We start from the raw sequence: 12,796 nt of genomic DNA, 5'->3' as shown, positions 1-12,796 counted from the left end.
TTTAGAGGACAAAAAAGGAAAAAACACTTTACCGGAGTTTCCTTTGACATTATCAAAGAGATTTAATGATATGCTGTAGGCCTCATTTAAACTCTTAGCAGCTGCTTGGGATCTATAGTGCCATGTCACCCAACAATCAATATCTCTCACAAACACACTCTCTCACACACGTACACACACCCTGGGAGGAATCTCTCTTATCGGGAAACATCAGATCAAGCAGATACACTTGAATGGCTAGTGGGGCCAGATTGACTCACAGTGAGGGGATTCAGGATCAATGTTTTTGCTTGCAAGCCAAACTCATCCTGTTGTTGTTGCGTGTGTGTTTAAGAGTGTGTGTGTCCTGGGAGTGTTTGCCTGCCCAACCAGCTGTCTGCTTATTCACAGCATGTTAATAATAAAATGGTGGCGAGGATCAGAGGACAAACCGGCAGCCTCAGGACAAGCCGAGTGCGTCCATGGATGTCACAGGAGAGGCCCCTGGTCGAGCTCCCCCGCCGGGCTCGGGAGACAAAGACAAGTGCCTGTGTTTCCAAACATGGGCCCCTCTCACCACCCAGAGGTCAGGAACTTAGAATAATCTAGCTCAAGCAGGAGAGACATTGCTTTCTCATGCACACACACACACACACACACACACACACACACACACACACACACACACACACACACACACACACACACACACACACACACACACACACACACACACAAACATTTAGGCATTAAGGCTTTGATATGACCCTGCTTAACCCAACAGAGTAACAAATAGCGCGGTGTCAATGGGGGAAGAGGGAGTTTTAGGCAAAAGGTTTCCAAGGGTGGGGGGTCTATGTGGGCGAAAGGACAAAAAAGTGGTAGTGCTGAGGATGAAAAGGGCAATCGTTGGACATGTGCTTGACAAACAGAGAGCTAGCGCATGCCTGCTAAAAGACAGAAACAAGAAGCAAGAGGGCGACATATGGACTAAAAGGACTGTATGATCAAAGCAGACAAATAACGAGAGCGAGATGAAGAGATGAAGAGAGAGGGAGACCTTGCTGCTGTTGAGTCATGAATGAGCTTGGTGGTCTAAAAGGGACACATGCACTTTGATCCTCCTCTAATAATATTTCTAAAGCGCAGGCTCAACTGAAATGCCACCCCCAAAGGGAGACAAACGACTGACAACGAGACACAAAAATCAATCATTGGATTTATTATCTGCCCGTGCAAAGACACACATCAGGGTTTTGACCTAAGCACAATATCAAACTTGTAGCCTTTATTTAAACACTGTAGTGTCTAGAATGGGAAATATAAATTATTCAGGGCCAGCTGACATCTCTTTAGCCTCACAACTTACTATATTGCCATAAAGAGCAGAATAATGTCAGCTGTAGCCTAGGGGTTGCTGTAGTTGTGTTTTGCCACTCTACACTACAGGGCTAAATTTGGATGACTCTCTCAGAGGCTGTCAAACTCACGCTCCCCATTCACTCACTGCAGGGGAGGTACGCCATCTAGTGCACCAGTGCAAAGGTTCACATTGGAAACTGAAGAAAGGGGAGTAAATCATTGTGTGCATCAGACATTCAGTGGGAAGAAGGGATGCGTGGCTAAAATTAAAAAGATTATCAATGTGACTTCTGACAGTAAGCATCATGCTGTCTCATACACATTGTAAATCCTATTCAGAATCAGTAGAGCAGCTGTTTAAAGTCTGTGTTGATAACAATCCATAACGTCATTTTATTTTTCATCTTTGTAAGGGTGACCATTTGAAAACTGGAGCAATCTCTGCAGAGAATATATCAAAAATATATAGATAGCGATGCATTTGAACCTTGATGCATTCTCAGTGCAATATAATGCAGTATTATGCAACAGTCCCGTAATAAATCCTACCTTCATGAAGGTTATAATGTTCATCCATCCATCCATCGTCCACTGCTTATCCGGGGCCGGGTCGCGGGGGGAGCAGCTCCACTGGGGAATCCCAAACTTCCCTTTTCTGGGCCATAATGTTCAGTTTTTGTTAAAAACTGTTTCAATTCAACTTTATAATAGTTTTGGAGGACGTCATTTGTGGTGCTGTTGAACTGTATTTCATGTTTCTGTTATTTAGCCTATCCTCTTTGATATAAATGGTGTGGATACAGCTGCTGACCCTCTTAGATGGTCATCAATGATGCCGCATGAAACACAAAATATAACAGTGAAGAGACCATTTTGTAGGAATGGGCTGAAATCATTTGATGAGAGCACGTAATGATTGAAAAGTGTTTTGCCTCTTTCATGACCCTTGGCTTGAAGGGTTTATCCCACCTTTCAAGTATCACCTGTACATACAAATACAGAAAACTGGGATGGACCATCCACATCCATGTTTCACATACACACAAATCTAAACTACATGCAATTAAGTATACTTCTGTAGGACAGACAAATTCACAAGTGTGAATATAAAACATATTAATTGTAATTGTAATGGAAATCAAGAATATCTGCTTAGTGTGGTAAATAATGAATTCTCAGATAGCGCTTTTGTTGAGAAAGAACAAAATCTTCCTCTGACTTCTGGTTGTATGATACAATCCAAAAGCCTAACTTAAGTACTTGCAGCTCACATTTCTCTGACTGGTTTCCTAATTGAACCTTCCTATTCTTATTCTTATTATTCTGCTATTGGCAGTTTAATCTCCACTATTACACCTTCTAACGTTTAAATACTTATATAAATGAAATTAACTAAAACAAACATAAACACAAAGCATTGTAGTACTTTTTACAAAAGAAAGTATGGGCCCGATCCACACTAACAGCACAAAGCAGCAACACAATAGAAAAAGTGGCCATCACCTCTGTGCTAATCGACCCATTTTAGCAAATCTAAGGAGAGGGAGTTGACAATTTGCTGTCTATAATAGCACTGGCCAAAAGAGACAAGTTACTGAGGCGGTGAAAACCCACTCTGTCTGAAATAATCATGCTGGATCAGCTGTGGCATTGCGCGTCTACCAACCGTGAAGAGCTGCGGGCCGAACGCCGCTATAATTAAAGCGTTTATTGATTGGACTTAGTCTCTGGACCATGAGCCTGAGGCGCAGGATGGGTCAGTCACTCTTACTATGCTAATGTCTATGGTAATACAGCCACTGGTTTGGGTCGATTATTGACGCGTTCCCTAAATGGACGGTTGATCTACAATTTAAGCTTTTGGTGGAGGGGTCAATGGCAACGAGATTGATACCGGGGCAGGAGGTCAGTTTCATTTCGACTCCGGTTTCAGGAAATGAATTGGGAATGATTTTGTTAATTGAAATAATAATTGAAAAGTAAATGACATTTCTCAACTCCAAGAGGGATTTCTGTTCATCCCCTGGTATTGAACAGAAATATACAAGCTCCATCCTTAGAGGCCCTGGGGATTGTTTCAATGACCGTCATTTGTTAAGGATCAACCTCTCACTGGCTTCATTTAGACAGTGTGTGTGTGTGTGTGTGTGTGTGTGTGTGTGTGTGTGTGTGTGTGTGTGTGTGTGTGTGCGTGTGTGTGCGTGTGTGCGTAAAGAAGACAGAGACAGATATAAAAACAAAAAGAGCACAATGCAATAAAAGTCCTGAGGTACAATAAAAGAGCAAGGCACCAGAAGAGAACTGGCAATAGCTGACCTGCAGAAACAGAGAATAACAATGCTTGATGGTTGATGGACCTCTGGTGGGTGCTGGTGCTGGGGGCAAAGCAGAACATCATGCAATCAGTCTAAGAAAGGTCGACGTATTGATCGGCGTGTATGGCTCCACTGTTACATATCAAAAGCATCTCTGCTCTTCTCAACACTTCTCTTGCTCTAAAGATGACCTGAAGTGCAGTGCTCTTTACAGCAGTCCATCCCCAGACAGCCGTCCATTGAGGCACCAGCGTCTTCCAGACTCAAACCCAGACACATAGTTCTTTGTTACAGCATACCTGGCCTTTATAGAAGTTTTCTGGCTGTTTTTCTTACTCGAGATGAACTTATCAATGCGTGTGTACACAGCCAGGAAGGAGAGGGAGGGACTTAATCAGATTGTCTGATTATTATAATTCAAAAAAGAAGGAGATAGAATCACATATCTTTATCTTCCAAAAATGAATCAATAAGATTCCTCAGTGTTGGATAAAGGATCAAATTGGACCCTGATCTGTCTGGAACGGAGCTTTATTGAAGAGAGAGAGCAGACACGGCCGAATATATCTGATGAGACACTTTTTTAATTAATGCTCTTGTTGCGACATGCCACTCACATTGTGTCTTTGCCTGCAGGTGCGTGTGTGTTTGCTTTGAGCGACGCACCAACTAGTGTTTGTGTTTCATATCATATGTGGTCCAAAAAGCCCCATACCTACTATAATAGACTTGCATGGAAGAGTGCATGGGTGTGTGAGTCATGCAAGAGGATGTGATCAGAAAGTTGTGGTTTGAGGCAGACGAGGTTTCCTTATACCTTTTCTCACTTACCTCTGTGCATGGTTACATGTGGGGTTCTGTAAAACAATAACCATATTGAATGCAGCCTTTAACTGTGTGTATCACTGTGTTAACATGCATAAATATGTAAATAGGTATTAAGCGTGCCCTTGTGTGCGTGCGTAGGGGGTGCAATGTGCTTCTCATTCCCATTTGTGGTCGATTTCGGATAAGGATATGAGAGTCAGTATTGATTGTAATTTCCTGCGATGCTACGTTCCACTCTCTTGCTTTATCAGGAGACTAATACCTATCAGCTACGCTGTCGGCCAACCAACAGCCCCGGCTGCTGCTCAGGAGAACAACTAATAAGGAACGAATAATCCAGCGAGGCATTTCTCCTCTGACAAACAGGTTGCCACAGGGATGATAATGATGAGGCTGGGATCAGAAATGTGCAAATGTGTATGCAGGTCATTACGAGTGTGCATGCTTGCATGTGGGTTTGTGTATGAAGTATTTTTCTTAAATGTGTGTATTTATATGCATTATTCACTTGGTAGCGGCATCACACCAGCCAAGTTACATTGATTTTAATGACTGGACATTTTGAACGACAGGCGTTGGTGTGCCTTGGGATTTGCTGTTGTTGACTGAAGGATTCAAGGGCATGAAGCTAACATTAGCTTTCCATCCTGACAGCAGGTGAATGGCAAATCAGGTGTTTATTTTTGCAGTCGTTGTTGAACTGGTATAATGATGTTCTGGCTGAAATGTACCGCAGGGCCCAGATACATACTGTAGGTTTCAGGTTCTCCTCCTCTGTTTTTCTGTGATTCACACCTGTTGTGTCTCAGTATCCCTTCAACTCTTTCTTCAAAGGATTTCAAAGGATCCTCTTTGTGTTGCCGTTTATCTCTCTGCATCTTTGTACATTATTGCCCTCACCGTGTATCACTTTCACTTTCACTCCTTTTCAGTCTGTCACTCAATACATCCTCTCTTTCTCATTTTAAGCTTTAAATTGAGTCCATTTATTCTGCCTGGCTTTATGGCTGGTTAAATGCTGTGTTAAAACTTGGAGATTGACAAATGCCTGCTTCTGTATACATAATACATAATAATGTGTGCCCTTATACTACTATATAAATGTGCTTTTCAATAATATTTTATTATTTTTTTCATATTTCATATGTGTTTTAACCCGTTCCTCCTGGTAGTTCAAGTCAGCTGTAAAAATAAAACTGTCGCCATTCAAAAATACTCTAGCTCTATCATCAAAGGCTTCTCTGGTTAATGTCAAATGTCAAAGCTCACTGAAGTCCACTTGTTGGAAATGTCATAGTTGTAAATGCTGATATGAATCCTAACACTCAGGCGGATGTCAGCTAAACAGCCTCTACACCCATATAGTCTTAAAAAAGAGCTAAAAATAATTTCAACCTCCTGTGTGAGCATACCGTTGGTGTACAGGGCCGTTAGGTGAGAAGGTCACAGTCCTGGATGTGTCTGCGGTTCACAACTAAAAGTTAAACCTGGTAAGAATTTCTGATAAGAAAATATAATTTACATATGATTCATCTAACTAATTAACTACAAGAAATCTCCCCAGACCTAATCTAACATTTAAAATAATTAATAAAATAATAATAGTAAAATAATTCAATGCTCCTTTCAGCAACCAAACTTTTCATACCATCATTGACTCTTAAAGTAGCAGCTTGTGGCTTTCACAGTGAGTGTAAAGGAAAGTGATGTGTGTGTGTGTGTGTGTGTGTGTGTGTGTGTGTGTGTGTGTGTGTGTGTGTGTGTGTGTGTGTGTGTGTGTGTGTGTGTGTGTATACAAATGCTGTAGGTCTCTGAATGTTTGTACTTCTGAGTGATGCTAGAGTTGTGTACTTGTTTGTGGGAAGGACTGTGGTAAATGCTAATCTTGCAAAATGGGCTTGTGAAAGATGAACTCATTCTTTCCTCTCCCCACTGTGCGGCCACAGCTGTAATTCTCCATGGTGACGGGTTAGGGGTGTGAAGATGGGGGAGAGGCGGAAGGGGCTTGTGTTTTATAAGAGCCAAATTTAAAACTTGTATGATCAGAAAGACAGAGAGAAGTTTGATAATTGGAAAAGGTATGAACGTCCACGCAACCCCTGCTGTGTGAGCAAGACTGTCTGGATTCATTGCTTTGATAACGACTCGAGCAAGCAGCAAGATTATCTTCTGTGAGTGATTCAGATCGTGTACGTTTGTGCTGAGAGTTACTGAACTCAAACAATAGAAGAACAAAGCCAGAAGATGAGATTCAGCCAGGTGTTCGCCGCTCTTCTCTGCTTCACCACATGGATGAGCACGGTCCATGCAAGTGAGTACCACAAAAACGTTCAGGATTTTTGATTGAGTGTATGGTCTGAGTGTTTGGCAGGGTTCAATTAAGGGTACTTAATCTTTCTCGATGTCTGTCTTGTTTAGCCCATGGTCCGGTGTCCACGTGTTGTCTCCAATGGTCCACCACCAAAGTCCAACATAAAAGAATTCTGAGTTACACCAATCAGTCTGAAGTCGTCTGTCCAGTTAAAGCCATAGTGTAAGTGTTCCTGCACATTCACACTGTTTAGAATTAAGCCTTATCTCAACTTCCTTCTCAAAATATCCACATGTACAATATTTTTCTAAAGGGCAGGTTCACCCAAATTACAAACAAACAACAACAACAAATCCTATTTCCTTGCTTTCCTCTAATGGTATGTAGCCATGCAGACACAGTATCTGTCTGTAAAATGTTACCTCTTCATTGCAATAGTGGTGAATAGAATATTCGGAAAGTAAATCCATCATTGCGGGTAATCTGAAAATCAACTTTTTTCTTTGGAACAACTTTCTACTGGTTCACATAACTATAGATTATTCAGAATAACAGGGAGCCTTTCTGCAAAAATGCTGCTGTTGCATTTTTTAAATTTTCAGTGCATTAAGTTTAGATATTTCCGAACTTGACAAAATATTTGCATGGCTAGATTCCACTAAAGGTAAGTGAGAAAACTAGCTTTTGTTCTAACTTGGATGAACTACCCCTTTAAGAAATTATTTGTAAATTAAAAAAAAAAAAAGCATTACGATACCATTAACAGATCACGATCAATTACAGGTTTCAGACAAAAAGTGGAAAGAGGATTTGCTCCGACCCTGACAATGCCTGGGTAAAACATGCCATGCTGGAGGTGGAGAATAAAAAAAAAGCATTGCAAAAGAAGGGACAGAATGAAGAAGGATCAACTATCAACATCACACCAGCAGTGTCCACAACACCAGCAGTGTCCACAACACCAGCAGTGTCCACAACACCAGCAGTGTCCACAACATCATCAGTGTCCACAACACCAGCAGTGTCCACAACACCAGCAGTGTCCACAACACCAGCAGTGTCCACAACATCATCAGTGTCCACAACACCAGCAGTGTCCACCACACCAGCAGTGTCCACAACATCATCAGTGTCCACAACATCAAAAAACGCACCGCAGAAGAAAGTCAGAAAAAGAAGGAGACGCGAGAGGAAGAGGGCCAGGGGAGGAAGGAAGAGGCAGAGAAAACGTGCGTGAGGAATCACAAGACAAATCAAAGTTACCACAGTCAGCAAACATTACTCTTTCCAATTGGACTCGTCCTGGTATACTGCATGAATATCAAACAAACCTGAAACAAAGAAAGACCTTTAAATATTATTATATCTATGATTAAATATGCAAAATATATTTAAATATATGTTTATCCTACTATCTTATCATAAATGCATGTATGTAAAAAAGCATAACTTTGACCTTTTCCAGTCAATTCACAATAAAGTGTTTTTGTGCAAATATGATGTTTTTGTTGTGAACAAATGAAACAATACATTTAATTTCTGTTGTACCCTCATATCATGATACGTGTGAGAGGGGATTGTGTTTTAGACATAAACGTACATGTCCCACCTGCTGTTTGAGCTGATTCATTGATTTGATAACTACTCAAGCAAGCAGCAAGATTATGTGTGAGTGATTCAGATAGTGTTTATTTGTGCAGAGAGATACTGAACTCAACAATTGAAGGACAAAGCCATAAAATGAGATTCAGCCTGGTGTTAGTCGCTCTTCTCTGCTTCACCACATGGATGAGCACGGTCCATGCAAGTGAGTACTACAAAACAATATCAGCGATTTTAATTGATTGTATGGTTTGAGCATTTTGCAGGGTAAAATGAAAAGTAATTTTTTTTCTATAGGTCTGTCTTGTTTAGCCCATAGACCGATATCCAGCTGTTGTCCCTTTTGGTCTAACGCTCTAACAACAGTCTCACTCAAACACATTCAGAATTATACCATTCAGTTGGAAGGTGTCGGTTCGAATCACAGCCGTAGTGTAAGTTTTCCTGTAAATTCATACTGTACAGAATTAAGCCATATCTCAATATCCACATGTACTCCATAAAACATTACATATATACAATGCCATTAATAGATCATGACCAAATGCAGATGTGTGACGAAGCGTGGAAACAGGATTTGCTCTGACAAAAGAAAACCATTCTGAAAGTCAATATGGAGAAAATAAAAAAGATAGCAAGTGAAGGCAAAGAATGAAAAAGGACTACAGAACAAAGGAAGGAATGGAAGGAGACGCCAGAGGAAGAAGGCCAGGGGAGGAAGGAAGCGGCAGAGAAAACGTGCGTGAGGGATCACAAGACAAATCAAAGTTGCCACAGTCAGCAAACATTACTCTTTCCAATTGGACTCGTCCTGCTATACTGTATGAATATTAAACAAACCTGACACAAAGACAGACCTTTATTCATTATTGTATCTATGATAAAATACGCAATATATATTTAAATATGTGTTGATCATACCTTGTTGTTATAAATGTGTGTATGTCTATCAAAAGAGCGTACATTTCACTTTTTCCACTCAACTGCCAATAAAGTCTTCTTGAGCAGATGTAATGCTTTTATTATGAACAAATGGAACGTAGTGTGAAACAGCATTGGTTCTAAGAACCTGTTCTCAGTAGTACGGCAAATAACAAATGTACAGGAAGGAAACCGGCATTCAGCTAAACAGAGATAACACATCTACACACAGAAGAACAGCATAGAGACAGTTGTTATGTACGTGAAAACATAACAACAACAGCTGGACACACACACATACATTAACTCTATACAAATACAATTCATATGGTTAATTGTGGAAAGAATTATAAATGTTGTTGGGAGGTAGAATATATTACATAGACAAAGCTTAAAAAGGGTATCATGCATTTATATAATGTATCTATTGCACACAATACTTGCTTTATCTTTACAGTGCGATATAATGTGGAACAAACACAAATGTGGTTTTGACATTTGGTCATTGCAGGGTGACTGCATCTTACTGTTTGTGACTGGGATGGCATGGGGTCAAAAACTGCTCTGGTGTCAGGGGCCTGCAATGATTGGCCGATTCCTAACGTGGGATGGGACAAGTTTTATGATCGTTGAAGTCCAGACTGTCTTTGTCCTGTTCGCTGCCCAGACTCCATCCCAACCAGATGGATGAGTAGACCAAAGAGAAGATTGCTGTGATAATGTTGGTCATTTGTCATTAAGGTATACAGGAAAATGCTACATACTCTCATAAATGTAAATGTTTATTGAGCATGGTCAAATTGAGAATCTCTGTTATGCCCACATATCAAACGATCTTTTCAACCTACTGTGACGCACACAAAATACCACAGCTAACCCACAGAACTTAAGGTCAAAGTCAAGAACAAATTGTGCTCAGAGAAATGTAGTGACAAGTACTGCAACATGTATTTTTATATTTCAAAATAAATATATTACTTTGTACCATTCCTCTAATGGAGTCTAAACCTACAAATAATCATCAACATCACTTTTGTCATTTGCTAAATAATAATAATAATAATAATAATAATTACATGCAGTAAAGAAATCACATTCACATCATCCTTCTAGTGCAAACTAGTAAAACATTGAAAATAGAAAAGGCTTGTATATCAGGGCCTGGTGTCTAATAGTGATGCACGTATGTGTGTGATATTTATGATATTATTTCCTTTCTATGTCAGGGGTGTGTTTGATGCCACAACTGCCACATCCTGAATGCTTAGTTGAAAAAGTGTCTGTGCGAGTGCATTGTTATTGTGGCCTGATTCAGTAGAAGCGTTTTATCGAGACTGTTTCCTCTCTTCTAAGAATAAGATAAACACAATGCAATGCTGGGCATGTACGACGACATACAAAACATACAAGCAAATGTTAACTTCTAAGAATACTTACAACTGTTGCTCGAATCAAATAGTTTATATTAACAATAACGTTACGATGTGTAATTATGTGAAAGGTGATGCTAGAAGTGATGAATCCATAGATAATCATCACCCGACTCTGCAGTTCCCTTCATTTTGCATCTTTCAGCTCATTGTTTTGGTTTTACAGCACAACTTTAATGTTTTGGTTCACTCTCACAGCTCTCATCTACCCATTTTACTCTGATAAAAACATCACACTTTATGCTATAAGAGCAGACAGTTGGTTGGAGCCTGGCTGGTGAACATCCAAAAGCGAATGTAATACCGCCCCCGCTGCTCCGATTCTCCGGCCAATCTCTCGCTCCATCGTGCCCTCACTCGCGAACAAGACCCCGAGGTACTTGAACTCCTTCACTTGGGGTAAGGGCTCATTCCCTACCCGGAGTAGGCAATCCACCGGTTTCCTGCTGAGAACCATGGCCTCAAATTTTGAGGTGCTGATCCCAACCGCTTCACACTCTGCTGCAAACCGATCCAGTGACTATTGAAGGTCACAGACCGATGATGCCATAAGGACTACATCATCTGCAAAGAGCAGCGATGAGATCCTCAGGCCACCGAACTGCAACCCCTCTCCTCCACGACTACGCCTCGATATCCTGTCCATGAAAATCACAACAAGATTGGTGATAAAGCGCAGCCCTGGCGGAGGCCAACATTCACTGGGAACGAGTCCGACTTACTGCCGAGTATCCGGACACCACTCTCGCTTTGGGCGCACATAGTGGTGAACATAGTGGAGCATTTAACAACGACAGAGCCAGGTATTTCCTTCAGCAGACCTAAACAGAGCTGAAACAAGAAAGAATATTGGACTTACATTCATCAGGTTAATGCAATGAATGCTGCTCCTTGTGTGAATGTTATCAGCCGATTAAATGTGCGTTATCCGTGATAATCGCTACCATCTAATGCGACAGGCTAAACTCCACCTACTACATTGTAAAAGTGAGAGTAAAACTTAACGTAATGAAACATAACATTTTGAAAACAAACAAAACAACTTTTGTAAAGTGAAAGTGAATTGCTGGTTTCACACACGATGCAAACCCTGATATCCTGGATTAGAGGCCTATGTTTTATCACCCCCCACGAGTTTCAGTCTTTATACTATGTTACATTACATTAGCTTCAATTAAGCCAAACCAATTTAAGTGCTACATCCAGAAATTATTTTATTATTGGCCGAGGTGCCGTCGAAACAGGTGGGTTTTTAGTCTGCGACGGAAGATGTGAAGACTTTCTGCTGACCTGATATCAATGGGGAGCTCGTTCCACCATTTTGGAGCCAGGATAGCAAACAGGCGGGTTTTTGTTGAGGGGAATCTGAGTCTCACTCGCAGTGAGGGAGTAGTGAGACGATTGGCCAATGCAGAGGGAAGTGAGCGAGCTGGGATGTATGGTTTAACCATGGCCTGGATGTAGGAAGGGCCTGATCCATTCACAGCTTGGTACGCCATTACCATACATCTAACAAAGATTCAAGCATCTATAATAGATGACTTCCGCCTTTGCTCCTGTCATAATTTCTATGGTTGCGATGATAACCTCTGATAACATGTGGCACCATTTAATCAGCTGATAACATTTAGCAACAGAATAACAACAGTTATGTTTGACATGTTAACTTTATAAGGTGATAATATGTCAATGTAGTGTTTACAGCTTATTGTGCTGCCCCCATGTTGCAAACAAATCTATTAATACAGGTTTGAAACTCACCTGTAAGAACTATGGAGATTAGTGGCCCTTCTGTATCATCATTCCATACGATTATTCAAATCAATAGATAAAGGGGAAAATGTCAGTCAAAAGAGTCTTTAAAGTATTTAATTTCATTTAAAGGAAGATGGTACAGCATTAAAGTTGATCTGAGGAAACCCTGTGATGCATTATGAGAGCTTCTGCACCTCTTAACCAGGGCCAAGCCCCTTACTTACTTTTATAACATACTAGGAAGAGCCATTTATGGAGTTGGGGGAAATAGTTTACTCAGAACACAGACAAAT

The 12,796-nt window shown here is 40.8% G+C and overlaps 1 protein-coding gene across 1 annotated transcript; it reads left to right on the top strand.

Annotated features, from left to right (window-relative positions):
• Positions 1-6,435: 6,435 nt before the first annotated feature.
• On the top strand, positions 6,436-8,290 carry LOC115022055 (lymphotactin-like). The gene is made up of 3 exons (XM_029452866.1): positions 6,436-6,795; positions 6,903-7,017; positions 7,579-8,290. Exons 1-3 carry the CDS (start codon positions 6,729-6,731, stop codon positions 8,030-8,032), a joined length of 636 nt encoding a protein of 211 aa, XP_029308726.1. The 5' UTR covers positions 6,436-6,728; the 3' UTR covers positions 8,033-8,290.
• The last annotated feature ends 4,506 nt before the right edge of the window (positions 8,291-12,796 follow it).

This window comes from Cottoperca gobio, chromosome 17, assembly GCF_900634415.1.
Source record: "Cottoperca gobio chromosome 17, fCotGob3.1, whole genome shotgun sequence".
Classification (NCBI taxonomy): Eukaryota; Metazoa; Chordata; class Actinopteri; order Perciformes; family Bovichtidae; genus Cottoperca; species Cottoperca gobio.
Note: the sequence above shows the minus strand (reverse complement) of the source record. Positions and strands in the feature narration are given on the sequence as shown.

Coding starts and splice junctions, on each gene's coding strand:
- LOC115022055 (XM_029452866.1), top strand. CDS start 6,729: ATGAGATTCAGCCAGGTGTTCGCCGCTCTTCTCTGCTTCACCACATGG. Junction 6,796..6,902: donor GATGAGCACGGTCCATGCAA/GTGAGTACCACA, acceptor TGTCTTGTTTAG/CCCATGGTCCGGTGTCCACG. Junction 7,018..7,578: donor TGTCCAGTTAAAGCCATAGT/GTAAGTGTTCCT, acceptor GATCAATTACAG/GTTTCAGACAAAAAGTGGAA.